The following is a 16,837-nucleotide window of genomic DNA, read 5'->3' on the forward strand; positions in this document are numbered from 1 at the left end:
TGAATCTATTTCCCCACGTTAAGTATCCTCACACCTTTTTGTTAACTGTCTAAATGGGCCATCTTGATTATCACTACAGAAGTTTTTTTCTCCTGCTGATAATAGCTCATCTTAACTAATTAGTCTCTTACAGTTTGTATGGCAACTTCCACCTTCTCTGTATGTGTGTGTGTGTATATATCTATATCTTCTATATGTTCCATCCTATGCATCCAATGAAATGGGCTGTAGCCCATGACAGCTCATGCTCTAATACAGTGTTTCCCAAACTTGGGACACCGCTTGTTTGGGGAAAGCCCCTGGCGGGCTGGGCCAGTTTGTTTACCTGCCACGTCCACAGGTTCGGCCGATCACGGCTTCCACTGGCCACGGTTCGCTGTGCCCAGCCAATGGGGGCTGCGGGAAGCGGCGGCCAGTACGTCCCTTGGCCCCGCGCTAATTTTGGGAAACACTGCTCTAATAAATTTGTTAGTCTCTAAGGTGCCATAAGTACTCCTGTTCTTTTTGCGGATACAAACTAACACAGCTGTTACTCTGAAACATTTCTGTAACAGTTTGTTATTGGAGTACCTCACACAGCCTATTCACTGAGAGGTTAATACCTCCTGATTATGGCTAAAGGCAAGACCCACGTAAGCATATGTTGCATGTTGCCTTATCTGAAATTGTGAGGGTGTGATTAATGGCTTTAAAAATTTTAATTTGGCGTGTCTTTCTCTTAAGTGGGGTTGCAAAGCCTGACAAATGACTGCTAGATACACACACCTGGGAAGTGGCACCAACTTCCTTAAACAGTGTACTGTGTCTCTGACTGATGTGCTCAAGAGAAGGAAAGAATTCTCAAGCTGGGTTAAAGTTGGAACACATTTTAAAAATTATTTTTTCAGATGTGTATTTTCATATCTTACCCCCTTGGCCGTCCATTTGGTCTCTGAGGTGCCCTCTCCTGTGCCCAGCTCCTGCTACACATCTCCTCCGTTGGGGCTTGTGGGATAGGCAGATAAGCAATAGAGGAGTATATAGGGACCAGAGCAGGGAGTAGAATCCTTCCCACATTTTCAAGGTTATTAGGTCAGAAGACAGATCTACCTCAGACTCTTACCTTTTTGAAATTGAAGTGTATATTTACTTTAGCAAATAATTCATGCTTCATGTATTAAAATTAACAAATAAGATGATATGTGACTGTCTTGAAAATGTACTGCCAGGTACTTAAGCTAGTTGATCTAACACAGCGGTTCTCAAATTGTGGGTCGGGCCCCCAAAGTGGGTCGTGACTCCATTTTAATGGAGTCGCCAGAGCTGGTGTTAGACTTGCTGGGGCTTGCTGGGGCCTAGGGCCGAAGTTGAAACCCGAAACCCACTGCCTGGGGCTGAAGCCAAAGCCTGATGGCTTCAGCTCTGGGTGGCAGGGCTCAGGTTACAGGCCCTTGGGCTTCAGCTTTGGCCCCCCCAGCCCGGGGCAATGGGGCTCAGGCAGGCTCAGGCTTCAGTCTCCCCTCCTGGGGTCATACAGTAATTTTTGTTGTCAGAAGGGGGTCGTGGTGCAATGAAGTTTGAGAACGCCTAATATAACAGATATTCACACTGGGGAGACAGCATGGGCCAGTGGATAAATCATCAAATTAAGGAACATAGGTTCAGTTGCTAGCTCTTCCACTGACCTGCTGTCCTTTCATTGGGCAAGTCATTTCACCTCTCTGTACCTCAGTCTCCCCATCTGCAAAAGAGGCACAGTGACACTTCACTTAATCTGCTTTGAGATCTATAGGTGAAAAGCACTGTATAGCAACTACGTCTTGTATTGCCATTCTATGTTCCTTTTTTAGCTTCTAGGAATAATAATAATAAATGCTAATAAATGCTGCACACGTACCAGGATGGGAAACTAGGAAACGGCACTGGTGGTTTATTAGTCTGACAGTTTCACAATGCCATCTTTATTAATTTTACTAAGGAAGCAAGTTTTGGTTGGGAAAGTAAATAAAAATGCATCCTTGAACTCTAGAAGGTGAAACAAGATCGTTGTCAAGATAAGTCGGTTTATTGTTGGCCACATTACCTTGATCATGTACTTTAACTTCAAAATAAAGTGTTTTATTTACCTGACATGATTAGTTTCGAAAGGAAAAGTGTGAAGCATTAACATCTGGCCAATTTCCCTGGGATATAGACGTTCTCTTTACAGCTCCGTAAATTTATGTTGTTCCTTTTTATCACTCCAATGATGTTGAAACCAATTAGATTAGAAGCCACATTTATGGCCTGATAACCAGAATTCTTAGTAATTATTTATCTTGGAAAGCTCCAATGATTTGTTTTTAGTTGTAACAATTCTGTAAATTTTTATATTAGGCAGCCAAATGTTGTTGGCTTAGAATACATGTGTCCTCAGAACTGCTGTTTTTAACTTTTGGATTTTGGAGCAGAAGTTGTGTCCTGTATAAAAGGCAAAGCTTTTTTTAACAGGTTCAGACAAAGACCAAACTGGTTATTTCATCACATAATATACATACTCAGCAGCTGATTTTGTTGGTTCCATGGTTACAACAACAAAACCAAAAAATATGCGTGTAGCCAGCTTGCATTTTTGTTGTTGAAGGTGGAGGATCTTCCATAAAATGAGCTTTAATGGACAAGCAAGAAAAGATGAATTCCTGTACTTGTGCAATTGGAGTTTATGAAATCGGACTGGAAAAATACACAGGATAATTGGGCACATCCTGTACTTAGTGAATCACCAAGCTAGTGCAATAAACCTTACTGCATTCAAGTATTGAGACCTGTATCCCTGCTCTGCTGAAAATGCTGGGGATAGGTTAGGAAAACGAATGCACTGAAACTTTAGCTACCTGCACTGTGTGCTGTGAACGTTGGTTTTCTTTTGTATGTTTAAAATTTGGGGGGGGGGTAATTTTGGATGTATAGACTTATGACTTAGGCACCAATCTAATCATGTCTTCCTTAGATCAGGTTAGACCAGGCCAGTGGAACTTGTGAAACAAATAGCATCTGTGTCAGTCCATTTATAAAAGACTGCTGTGATAAAACATACGGTTCCTGTACATGAAAATATAAATTCCAGTTACACAACATACTTGTTAAAAGAACAATCTATTGTTCCCAAAAGTAAAAATATAAAATACGTACATCTAATGGAACTTCGGTGTTGTTTGTCTGTTAAAGGAATAAACTTGTGAATACATTTAAGAAGTTATTGGATTTATAAACAGCATGTTTTCTGTTATTTAAGAGAGATAGAAACCATTACGAAGCTAAAAACAACTCCAGACAAAATCTGCTCTTGGATCCACATGTGGCTCCTGCAAAGTCAGAGTGGGTTATGTATGCACATTGACGTAATAGGTGTGTATATAACATTGAGGGACAGAATCTGTCCTGACCATGAGGTTTGATCTGCAGTCCAGTTGCTGGGATGGAAGTTTGCATCTCAGGCAATCTCTGCCTTCCAGCTGTTGCCAAACCAGTAGAGATGTTGACTTGCCTTGAAGAAATTCACAACCAGTCCTCAGCCAGATAGTCAAGATGGCCTGATTTGGAAGGCTATTGGTTAAGAACAAAAGGGATAACTCTGGGATTCCCTCCATTTGCCTTTCTCACCAGAATCTTAATAGTCTTTTTAAAGAGAAACTTTGGGTGTCTTTTGTTGGCAAGTACCATTTCTGTGCCAGCCATATTCATTCCTATGCTCTGTGCAAGAGGAGGAGATAAGTTTCAGAGAGGATGCAAGTTATGATGTTGAGGGGGGTTGCACCCTTACAGTGAAATCCTGGCTCCATTGAAGTTAATGGCAAGACTCCCTTGCAAGACCAGGATTTTACCCTAATGTCTGGTATCAAGCAGCATTAAAGTCCTGGAGAATCTTTTCTGTCACAGTTCTGCTATAAGCAGGGAATGGAAGTCAGGAATGTAAGAGTGGGTTGAAAAAATCCCACAGCCTTTACTTGGACAAACCAAACATGCTTAGGTACTTCCTAATCATTAAGACAGAACAGTGCTTGTGGAATTTCTTGTTGTTTAATCTTTGTTCCCTTTTTTGTTAAAAGATTGATATTATTTTGTATTAGTTGGCTTTCCTTGGGGAGAAGGGAAGTGGACTAGACCAGCAGAGAATTCCATGCTGGTCTTGTCGCCAAAGACAGAACTCCCTCCCAAACAAATAATGCTTGTAGGACAGAACATTAAATCTGGGGATAAAATCAATTTGCTGCACTCCTTAATTCAACACAAATGCATCAGCAGTACAGTAAGTGACTCATTTTGCAGTGATCTTTGAGTGGTGAAACTCTTACGTGCAACGTCTCCTATTCAGGCATTTTGTTTTCTAATTCTCCACTCCTCATTCCCAGAAACATGAATAATGCATCTTTTAGTGGAGAGATGGAAATGTTCCCTGAGACACAACATGAGGGGTAGAGCATTCTGTAAATTGAGTGCTGAGTATAGCATTAGGGATAGGGGAAATAATTCGCTTGAACTGTTGCTCACCCAGCAAATTAAACCCAAAAGTTTTGATCAAGGTCAGATAAGGTCACTCCCTCTTTTTGACTTCCATTGGAGCCCCAAGTCCCTTCTCCTCTGTAATCTACTCTGTTCTCATTTCCCTGCCTTTGAAAGACCCTTTTATAGAGCTCCGCAGCTCTAGAAGTTCCCTAAGCTGGGGTCTGGACATGACAGAATTAAAGTCTAACTTGCTCTGGAATACATAACATGTTCTGAGGTGCATTAATCTGGAGCATGTGAAAATTACGTTTTGGGAGTCTTGGAAAACAACATTTACCAAAAATCTAAGGGGAAGTGGCCAGCATCTCTAAACCAGGTAAAAATCAGGGCTTGATTCAGAGCCTGTTTTAGTCAATGGAAAGCCAGCCATTGACTTTATTGGGCTTTGGATCAGGCTTCAGGTGAGGAAGGTGGTGTTTTTGGGGTGGAGAAGGGGTGCAGTTAAACCTTGGCCTAAGGCTCAGGCCCTGTGACTAAGTGGAAAGAGAAAACTACCTTTCTACCCTTAAGTTGATTTGCATTCAGACTGAAATATGAATCAGACCTGATCTTCATTTTCATAAAATTCAGTGAGGAAAATCCCATTTTTGAGTGTCTTTCTATTGTATACAGACCCAAATATAAAGCACTGCTATAACACATAAAATATGTGTGGTGCAAATGTGACTCATGTATTTTATTAATATAAATGTAATGTAATTAATCTCCTATCCATATGGCAGGTGGTGTTTTCATTAGGAAGAGAATAATCTGAGCTATAGGCTCAATGGAAGGGGGATGGGGATGGAGGAGATTCAGGTCATCTGCTATGGGTCCATAAATAGAAACTAACAAGGGAGTCCTTTCTCCCCTTGCATACAAAAACCTGTAAATCTGTTGCCTTTATTTTTCCATGAACAGATTATTCTTGAGTTTGGGATCTAGTGTATTAATTAAACCTTTCTTGGAATCATGCAGTATAACTCCTCATTTGTGGTGGTGGGTGAAGGGGCAGTTTGGGGGGGGAAATAGATTTTATGTAAGAGAATGAAAATTTAAACCAATATGGACAGGGAGATGAGATTAATACCAAATTTTCAAAGTTGTTTATACCCACAGATAAAGTATTATCTGAACAAAAGCATAGATTATTTAGGGCTTTATACTCACTTCCAAGATCTTTATTTTTTAAAAATAAATTTGTGTCAGAAAGAAATTCAGTTTTATGTATACAATGAGTGGGATCGATATTTTCTAAACTAAATCTGATTGCTCTTTGTCCCTTTGTGTGGCATCTTCTGTTCCTGGGCAAAGTGTTCTGTGTCCACATGGAAATAAGAGAATGATTTCCTCTTTCCATGTCCTACCAAGGCTTTTCTTGGCATAAACAGATATCAAAAGTACTAGCTTGAGCTGTGCCCTGGAAAGATACAAATGTTCTGGCCCAGTTCCAGGAATGTTCAAATGAGGATTAGGTTTTATATATTATCTGGTAATGTTCAGGACAACCTATCAGGGTTGCCAGGACAGGAGGGTGTTCACTTAGTAAAGATTGCAAGAAAAGAAGTAAACACACAAAGTTATTTTTTTAAAAGTTTTGTAGGGGTTGATTGGAGCAGTATACACTCTCTTGAAATTGCATTATCCATGCATTCATGTACCATTGACACTGAAGTACAGAAGCCTAGAGTTTGTGTGGCAGTTCTGTAAAGGAGCGGTTTGTAGTTACACAAGCTTTTTTTACTCTCAGAAAAATTTTCACCAGGTAAACTGCAGGTCAGACGAGAGAGAAGTTAAATTGCTGTTCATCCAGAGCACAGTGCAGGAGGGTCCAGAGTATAGTGTTTTAACTTATTTCTGAAAATGCACTATGACAAAATAGTTAACAGATGATATGTTTGGTGGTCACCTTTGGGAAGACCTACTATTGTGAAACCACAGTAGGAGAGGCAGTCCCTTCAAAAACAATTGGGGAGCCTAGAGCCCAACCAGTGCCATTGTGTCTATAAATACTACTTCCATGTCTGGAATCATTTTATTCCTGCCAGTTAAAGGTGCTTTCCTCCTTCCCCCGTATAGTAGTAACATTTGAAAGGGAGCATTTAACTGGTATATTCAGTTATTTGGTATTGGGAACTGATGAAACCAGGAGATAATACATAAAGTGTCCCGGGGAAATGGTTGAGTAGAATTTTGCAAGACTGTAATAACGCATGTTTGAGCCTTTTATAGACTTGTGCTTTGCTTTCAATTTAATCATGTGATTTATCCTCCTAACTTGCTCAGGTGTTATCCTGAAGAGCTAACTGTTCAATTCAGTGCAACATTCCTGACTCTCTGCCTCCTTTAGCCCACTCTGCTTAGTAGGAACTAACTGTACTTTGATAGGTGTTTATGCTTTAAATGTTATATATTTTTATTATTGTAAACAACAATCTGCTTCTCTGAATTAACCATGCCAAGGGTCTTGTGCGTGTGTCATGTAGGTCAATAGACTTGTCAAAGACACTATTGTAAATTCTGTCACTAAATCTATTGATTTTAATTTTAAAAAATACATGTTGCTCTTCAGAAGAAATACACTCGGTCATGTAGACATGATCCCAATGCAAGAGAAATGCCTGAGAGCTCTTTGTTCTACCTACATTGGCCATTAATCTTCGCTGATAAGTTTTTGCTTTGTTGGTGATCAGATGGATTAAAATCCTCTGCAGAATCAAGGAGATTTTTATTGTTAAAACACTCTCAGTGTAGTCTGGTTTTCTGCAAAAACAATAACAGCAGAAAACTTAACAGGTAGCTAATGCAACAGGTGACAGTCATCCTCTTTTACAGATCCCTCCATTTCTTTCCCACCTCAGCCCTACAGAAATATACAGAAGCCCCTGATATGATGGCAAAAGCAAGACACACATTTTTGTTCACCATTGTAATTCCCTAATGGCTGTATTCTTAGATGACATAATCACTTAGTGCATGCCCCGTCTCAAGGATAAGCAGACATAATTCATGTCAGGCAAGTCATTCATCCTTTGAGATAACTAGCAACTACACACCATAGGGAACAGGGAGATAAAGATACTATACATCAGCAACAGTAGTTCAAGGTTTCAACCTCTCCACCTCCTTCCATGACCCCAGCAGTTGTCTGCAGTTGATTATTCAGCCATTTTCATTCTTCGCAGTGAATGCACTGGTAGCAGCGTGTAGAAGCAAATGCATTTTCACTTTTGGCTATGCGTTCCAGCATTGTATCAGTGAATCTGTATCTGAAAGTATGTATCCCTGGATAGTTGAGAGATTTCGTGTCCCCTCCCTGTACCCGCCCCCAATAGCTACAGTTCATAAACTGAAATCGACATCTGGAGATGCCCTGTGCTAAAAAAATGAAGAAGACAAGTGATAGGCTCAGCTAATGTTTTGTGATGACTAAGCCTAAATGAATCATTTTTATCTTCTCTACACACAAGAGCAACAAAAGAAAGAGCAAGGGCAGGGCTTTCTTATGGGATGTGAGATTGCCGTGGCGTGATTCACAATTTGTGTTGTAGCTTTTATATGTGGGGGCTTCTTTGGAGTTATTTTTTTCTTGTTTATGGTTTAATTTCTAGGGCTACTTTGCTTTGATTCAGCAACTCTAGATAGTACCTATTGTATTACTGTAACTGGTAGTCAGGATTGGGAAGTCAAATGATGGTGATGATAAAAGCAAATATCTTGCAGTCTCAGAAGGGAGTAGGAAGAGACGGAAGCATTAGTCCTGTTATGCTTGTGTTTGACATTGATGTCCCTCTCTGCACTTGTGTTATTCTGTTATCTTCAGAACTGTATTTCTGAAGAGAAACATTAAACAACTGCCAAGTAGAAATCAAAATAGTTTCACATAGTGTTCTCCATTTTAAAAAGCCCAACCTGTTTAGATGAGCAACACATTTTGTTTGAACATCCCAAACAAGAATTCTTATTACAAACAAATTAAAGGGATCTTTTGCCTTTAATAGCTTCTTGGCCCATATGGAGAACATCTAAGAAGAGACTGGAGAATGGAGGTCATGGGACTGATACAATGTCTCTCAATATGTAGCAGCATATTGTGTGTACATTTTCATACCCTCCTGCGTGATGTACATGAAACATAAATTATGCCCTGAAGGATACTTCACAGCTTTCTCTCTTTCAAAATTTATAAGCATTGAATTTTTACTTCTTAGGTTAATTCTCATTAAATTTCACTGTGTTATGTTTCAAATGTGGTATCGCAAAAAGAAGTGTTGGCAAGATTTTAAGAGTTTGACTGTTTTCATTTTAGTTATTATTTTCAATCGGTTTCTGTTTCATATGTGCAAGATCCCAGTAAAAATTCATTTGTATTGACATCTTGCTGTCTGTTTTATATACAGAGGGATGCCAACTAATGCACCTAATGCTTATCATCTTTTTCTTCTTTTCCAATCTCTCATTTTAATGTAAGGCATTCACATCTCAGGCTTTCTTTAAAATAAAGGCTTTCTGTCATTTGATGTAGGAGCCTCCAGTATTTCAAGTGGCCCAATGGAGGTAACAGGGCATGAACTTTAGGCATCATTCTCAAGTAAAGATGCCAGCTTTAACAGCCATTAAAGAAGGAATTTAGGAGAGGGAGAGCGTTTTTTATTTTATTTTAAAGAGTATTACAGGTGGAAGAATGGGAATTGAAAAGTATGTGGTATTGTATGTTACCAGATTTTGCAAATGTATTCACATTCTTGACTGATAGCCTATTCCATCAAATTCCCTTTGAGATGCTCTTAGTGTCTTTTAATTGCATCATTTTGTATTATTAGAAGCAGTATTTGAAAGCCTCCTAATTGGCCTCCTGTGTTTAACAAATGTCAGAAAACTTAAGCATGTCATTCCTGTAATATTTAATAATCTGAAAAATATGAGTCCATCCCAGAGCCTTTAATATTATTAATGTATATTGAGAACTGTGGATGATGCCCTCTCTTGCAAAGGAACAAGACTTTTGGGCTTGCTTCATTCTTCTTCTGATTCTCCCCCTTCTGTAGTCTGTACCATTTAGTTCACTTCAAAATGTTACTCTCCTTGCAACTTGTAATTGCAATAAGCACATTTGATGATGCAGAAATAACCTATCTTGTGCACAGTTTAGCTGACTCTGGATTTTGCATGCAGGAAGTACTGCATGCGAACTTCAATCATTCTTGGCTTACAAAAGCCTGATAAGTTAAGAAACTTGGCAAGTGAGACATACTGGAGGCAAGTACAGTTCAAGGTAAGAAAGGAGGATAGGACAATTTACCATGTGACTGGGTAATAAATGTGGAAGGTGAGTGTATATATAGTATGGCACCTTAAATGGAAATCTATTAGAAAAAGCATGAAGGAGCAAAATGGGCTTTCTCAAAAATTGTTAAAATGCTGGAGGTTCTTCCTAAAGGTGCTATTAATACTCAGTTAAGACACCCTGCTGGAGTGCCCTGTAGACTCATTCAGTTAACTCAAAATGCTGCTGAGTTTTGCCTTATGTATTCTAGAATGAAAGACAGATCATCTGAGGGACAGTTTCATAAACTTTGTGCACAACACTGGACAATGCAATGTATCATTCAGCATCTTCTACACAGGATCTGTACTGGTACTTTAGATGCACATATTGGTAGGTAACATTTTATTTTGCTGTGTTTTTAATGTTATCATTAAGTGTGTAATGGAAGTGTGCAACAGATCAGAGGGATTTTTTTTATTTTGACTTCAATGCAGTTAAACTTGGGGCTGGGCAAAAATTGTCAATCAGAACTTTTTATTCAGCAAAAAAATAAATAAATGCAGATTTGGCATCACAAAATGTTTCCTAAATTCATCTCAATTTCACCAGATTGTTCACTTGGGAACAAGTCCTTTTAAAATCCCCCCCCAAATCAAAATATTTGATTTTGACATTTTTGAAAGGAAACATTTCAGTTGTTTTGATTCAAAATTTCTTGGAACCATAGAAATGCAGAGCTGGAAGGGACCTTGAGCCCAGCCCCCTGCTCTGAGGCAGGACCAAGTAAACCTAGGCTATCCCTGACAGGAGTTTGTCCAACCTGTTCTTAAAAACCTGTAGTGATGGGGATTCCTGGGAAACCTGTTCCAGAATTTAACAGCGCTTACAGTAGGAAAAAGTTTTCCAAATATCTAACTTAAATCTCTCTTGCTGCAGATTAAGTTCATTGTCCCACCATCAGTGGATATGGAGAACAATTAATCACTACCCTTTTAATAACAGCCCTTAACATATTTGAAAAATGGTTTCAGGTTCCCCCCTCAGGTTTCTTTTCTCAAGACTAAACATGACCAGTTTTTTTAACCTTTCCTCAAAGGCCTTTTATCATTTTTGTTGCTCTCCTTTGGACTTTCTCCAGTGTATTCACATCTTTCGTGAAGTGTGGTGCCCAGAATTAGACACACTACTCCAGCTGATGTCTCACCAATGCCAAGTAGAGTGGAACATTTACCTCTTGTGTATTATCATACTTCTGTTAATACACCTGAGCCTCCACATCCTAGTCAGTTATTCTCCATTTTATAGTTGGGCATTTGATTTTTCCTTCCTAAATGTAGTACTCTGCACTTACCTTTATTGAGTATCATCTTGTTGATTTCAGGCCAATTTTCCAATTTCTGAGGTTCATTTGGATTTCTAATCCTGTCTTCCAAAACGCTTGCAACTCCATGTACCTTGGTGTCACCCACAAATTTTACAAGCTGTACCGTCCACTCCGTTATGCAAGTCACTAATTAAAATATTGAATAGTACCACACCCAAGACAGACCCCTGTGTGACTCCACTAAGTGCATCCTCTCGCTTTGACAGCAAACCATTGATAACTACACTTCGAGTATTCCCATTTGACCAGTTGTGCGCCCACCTTCATAGTATTTTCATAAACTCATAGACTTCAAGGTCAGAAGGGACTATTGTGATCATCTAGTACCTCGTGAACATTGCAGGCCACAGAACCTGATCCACTCCTGAGATAGACTCCTAATCTCTGGCTGAGTTACTGAAGTCCTCATCTAGACCACATTTCCCTAATTTTCTTATAAATTCATGTGGGACTATGTCAAAGACTTTATTAAAATCAACTATATCACATCTACAGCTTCCGCCTGTGTCTGCTACACCAGTAACCCTGTCAAAGAAGAAAATTAGGTTGGTTTGATTAATAGATTTCCATCCGAGAAGTGAACATTGTGATAATCTAATCTGATCTCCTATATAATACAGGCCATAAAACTTCCCCAAAATAATTCTTACAGTAGATCTTTTAGAATAATATCCAATAGTGACATAAAAATTGTCAGTGATGGAGAATCCATCATGACCCTTGGTAAATTGTTCTAATGGTTAATCTCACTGTCAAAAATGTATGCTTTATTTCTAATCTGAGTTTGTCTAGCTTCAACTTCCAGCCAATGGATCATGTTGTACCTTTCTCTGCTAGATTGAAGAGCCCATTATTAAATATTTGTTCCCTACATCGGTACTTACAGATACTCATCAAATCACCCCTTAATCTTCTCTTTGTTAAACTAAATAGATTGAGCTCCTTGAGTCTATAAAGCAGGTTTTCTAATCCTTTAATCAGTGTAGGTGTTCTTTTCTAAACCCTCTCCAGTTTGTCCGCGTCCATCTTGAATTGTGCATACTAGAACTGGACACAGTATTCCAGCAGCAGTTGCAACAGTGCCAAATATAAAGTTAAAATAACCTCTCTACTCCTACTTGAGATTCCCGTTTATGCATCCCAGGATCGCATTAGCTCTTTTGGCCACAGCATCACACTGGGAGCTCAGGTTCAGCTGATTGTCCAACCCAAATCTTTTTCAGAGTCAGTGCTTCCCAGGACAGAATCCCCCCATCCCGTAAGTGTGAACTACTTCCTTTGTTTTTAGATACACACATTTACATTTAGCTGTATTAAAACACATATTGTTTGCTTGTGTTCAGCTTACCAAGCGATCCAGATCGCTCTGAATCAGTGACCTGTACTCTTCATTATTTACCACTCATCCAATTTTTGAGTCATCTGCAAACTTTATCAGTTATGATTTTTATGTTTTCTTTCAGGTCATAGATAAAGATGTTAAATAGCGTTGGTCCAAGAACCATCCCCCAGGGAACCCACTGGAAACAAACTTGCTTGATGATAATTCCCGTTTACAGTAACATTTTGAGAACTATCACTTAGCCAGTTGTTAATCCATTTACTGTGTGCTATGTTAACTTTATATTGTTCTAGGATTTTAATCAAAATGTCATATGGTGGCAAGTTAAATGCCTTACCTAAGTCTAAATATAATATGTTAACACTGTTATCTTTATCAGCCAAACTTGGTATCTTCTTTTGGTGAGATTACAAATTAGTTAGGTAGGCTCTATTTTCCATAAACCCCATTGATTAGAATTAATTACATAAGTCTCCTTGTAGACTTTACCAAGTTACTCCAATATCAGCTGATCCATTATCTTACTTGGATTGATAGAATGATTTGTTCTTGACAAATCCATGCTGGCTATTTCTTTTAACCTTATTATCCTCTAGGTGCTTACAAATTGATTATTTAATAATTTGTGTGAGTAGCTTTTCAGATATCAAAGTTAGGCAGACTGATCTGTAATTCCCCAGGTCCTCTTTGTTTTTTTTAGATATGTATTATGTTTGCGCTTTTAAAGATATGTATTATGTTTGCGCTTCACCAGTCCTCTGGGACCACACCCGTCCTCTATGAGTTCTCAAAGATAATTGGTAACGGTTCCAAGATAACTTAAGGAACTAGTTTAAACACGCTAGAGTGAATTTCATCAGGCCCTGCTGTCTTGCGTACATCTCACTTGTCTAAATATTCTGTAACCCGATCTTTCCCTATTTTGGCTTGTGTTTCTTCCCCTTGTTAATATTAATTGTGTTAAGTTCTGGACACAATATACCCTTTTAGTGAAGACTGAAGCAAAATAGGTCTTAAACTCCTCAGCCTTTTTGTAGTCATCTGTTATTAGATCTCCTTCCCTGCTTAGTAGAGGATATGCACTTTCCTTTGTTGTTGTCTTGGTCCTAATGCATTTATAAAACCTCTTTTTATAGCCTTTTATGTCCTTTGCTAGTACAACTCATTTTATGCCTCAGCATTTCTGATTTTGTCCCTACATACTTGTGCTATTCTTTTACAATCCTCTAGTAATTTGTCCATATTTCGACTTTCTGTAGGATTTCTTTTTGATTTTCCGGTCATTAAATATCTCCTAATGGAGCCATATTGGCTTCTTACTATTCTTCCTATCTTTCCTCTGTATCAGGATAGTTTATGGTTATGCTGTTCATATTGTCTCTTTGGGAAACTGCCACCTCTTCTGAACTCCTTTATCCCTTAGATTTTCTTCCCATGGGACCTTGCCTACCAGATCTCTGTGTTCGTTAAAGTCTGCTTTTTTTTAAAGTCCACTGTTCCTATTGTATTGCTCTCACTCCTTTCTTTCCTTAGCATCATGAAATCTGTCATTTCATGATCGCTTTAACCCAAATTGCCTTCCATCTTCAGATTTGCAACCAATTACTCTTGGCTGATTGGAATCAAGTCTAAAATGGCTGTCCTCCTGGTTACTTCCTCCACTTTCTGAAAACAAATAGCTGTCCCTAAAAGATTCCAGTAACTTGTTGGAAGTTTTGTATGTTGCCACATTATATTTCCAATAGATGTCTAGGTAGCTAAAATCCCCCATTACTCCCAGGTCTTGTGTTTTGGATATTTCTATTAGTTGTTCTAGAAGTGCCTCCTCTTCTTGATTTGTTGATCTATAGTAGACTCCTACCATGACATCACCCCTATTTTCCCCCCTTTTATCTTTACCCAGAGACTTTCAACTGATCTGTCTCTCGCCTCTTTCTGGGCCTCAGAACATGTTTTTGGTGTATAATGCAACACCTCCTCCCTTTTTTCCCTGCTTTTCCTTCCTGAACAGGCTATGCCCCTCTGTTCCGTCAGGAGGTTTATTCCACCGACTCTCTGGGATGCCAATTAAGTCATAATTTTGGTTACTTAACTAGTACTTCCAATTCTTCCTGTTTATTTCCCATACTCCTTGCATTTGTGTATAGACATCTAAGATGCTGATTAGACTTTTCCAACTGATTTTCCTCTTGTTGCTCCTATGACCCTATTGCAGTTTTCCCATGTCCCTCCCCCAGCATCTAGTCCTCCGTTAAGGGTGCCCTTTTTTATGCTTACCTGTGGGCTTTTGTCACCTGCTCCTTTTGAACCTAGTTTAAAGATCTCACTAGGTTGGTGAGTTGGTGTGTGACGATGCTCTTCCCCGTCTTGGCCAGGTGGACCCCATTTCCTTTAATTGTATTTAAAAAAAAATCAAAATCATTTAAGAATGTTCAAAATATAAATTAAACATTTTGTTTGACCTGAAATGAATTTTTTTCCAACTTTTTGGTTCACCGGAAATTTTGGTTTGTGACCTGAAACAAAACTTGTTTTGAGAATTGTCAAAATTGCCGTTGGACCAAATAATATGTTATTTGTCCAGTTCTAGCTAAAATCTTGGGAGAAGGTTGTGCTTTTTCCCTTTTGCAGGTGAACTGCACTCTCTGTCCCTTCCCCCCCCCCACCCCCCCGACACACAAACACATACACACACAAACCCTGACCTACCTACCAATAAAATTTGCCAGGTGCAGATAAAAGGTTGTCACAGCAGCCATGCCCTCTGGACCTCTAGGAAGCATTATGCCTGGCTGAGTCACAGTGTTTTCCAGAGCTCTCACAGGGCCAGTGATCTCCTTCACTATCCCCAACAGGAGCTGTACATTTGAAGCACAGTAGAAGTTTCAACCTTAATGCAACGTTAACATAGTTCTTCGTATGTACTTGGTATTAATGTTGTTCTTGGCATGTAGTTCTTTTCATTATAGGCTACTGAAGCTAACTGCTGCTAAAGAGGGGAACAATAGATTAGATTTCCCAAGGTTCTGAGTTAGTTATAGAGGAGATCTAATAAGGATTGGAGTGAGTGTTCTGCTTTCTATGGATCTTGGAACACAGTAATCTTTAAAATGTTAGACTTGCATAACAGGGCAGCTCTGAAGAAGGAAGTCATAGGTTGAGGACTCTTGAGTATTGTTTTTTCCTGAATTGGCCCTAGGATAGAGGTAGAATCTACTGGGAAGATTGTATCTGTTGGGACCTGCAGTCAGTTCAGTATCTGTTGGTAAGGCTCAAGGTACAGGTCACAGGTTTATGACTTAGATGAAAATGATCTTTGTACAAGGGTTTGCAGTGATTTTTGTACAAGGGTTCCCCTTATGCTACATGCTTTCATTTGCAAGTACTTTTATGTCTATCTTTTGCAAAGATTTTTGCCAAACTCGTTAGGACATTAAAATTAGCATTAGTTGCTTAAAACAAGATGAATACAAATGTATCCAATGTAGCTATCTTAGGAAAGCTCTGTAATTTTAATGCCATTTGTCAGTTGTTTTTAGGAAGGCTATCCATAAGCCAAAAATAGAGAGGGCAAAATTCAAATAACTGCTTATGGACTGATTAAAAAAAGATTACTACTAGAAGTTTTTGGAAGATTCAGTATATTCTATAGTTACACTGTATGTAACTTAATGGGAATCACATAATGTGTTTAGTTCTATAAAAAAAATTTAAAAATTGGGTATGTTAAAATGTCTTTCTGTTTGTTGAGAAATAAAATATTAAATAAGCAAGTGCCCTCTATGTTGTTACTTTGTAACACCGTATGAGAATATTACATTTGGATCTAAAAATGTTTATGAACTGTACAGTGAGTTATTGTCTGGCTCTTAGAGAACCAAGGCAGAGTTTAATGCTGGAAGTGACCCGATTCAGGAAAAAACTTAAACATGTGATTATGATCATCCCAGTTCAGGAATGTACCTAAGCATGTGCTTAATTTACATTCACTTCAGTGCGATTTAAGCACATACTTAAAACTAAACATGTGCATAAGTGCTTTCCTAGGTAGGCATCTTTTTCTGAATCCAGGCTGAAAAAGAGAAAGCTACTTCAAAAATTTTAGCAACTTCTTTTAATTTGAGTAATTTTTTACACATGGAAAATTATGGAAGCATTGATTCCTTTGGGTTTGATTTTCAAAAGAGCCTAAGGGAGTTAAGTGCCCAAATCCTATTGAATTTCAATACATCGAGAACTCCCTGAGGCCCTCTTGAAAGACCCAGCCTTTGTTTATATAGTAACAAATCAACCTGTGCTGCTTATTGCAATATGTTTTCTCCATACCACACTGACACTT

General features: G+C 38.8%; 1 protein-coding gene across 2 annotated transcripts in view; it reads left to right on the forward strand.

Moving 5' to 3' along the window:
• Positions 1-16,837, forward strand: part of FOXO3 (forkhead box O3) — a 153,737-nt gene that overhangs the window by 63,188 nt on the left and 73,712 nt on the right. The window contains exon 1 of one of the 2 annotated variants that reach the window (XM_084622116.1): positions 10,064-10,162. The exons of the other annotated variant lie outside the window; for it this stretch is intronic. Within the exon in view, the coding sequence (XP_084478242.1) occupies positions 10,151-10,162 (12 nt within the window). The 5' untranslated portion in view covers positions 10,064-10,150. Of the gene's footprint in view, positions 1-10,063; positions 10,163-16,837 lie in introns of those variants that run through there. 2 annotated transcript variants of the gene reach the window in all.

The sequence above is a fragment of the Lepidochelys olivacea genome, assembly GCF_965140295.1.
Source record: "Lepidochelys olivacea isolate rLepOli2 genome assembly, chromosome: 3".
Classification (NCBI taxonomy): Eukaryota; Metazoa; Chordata; order Testudines; family Cheloniidae; genus Lepidochelys; species Lepidochelys olivacea.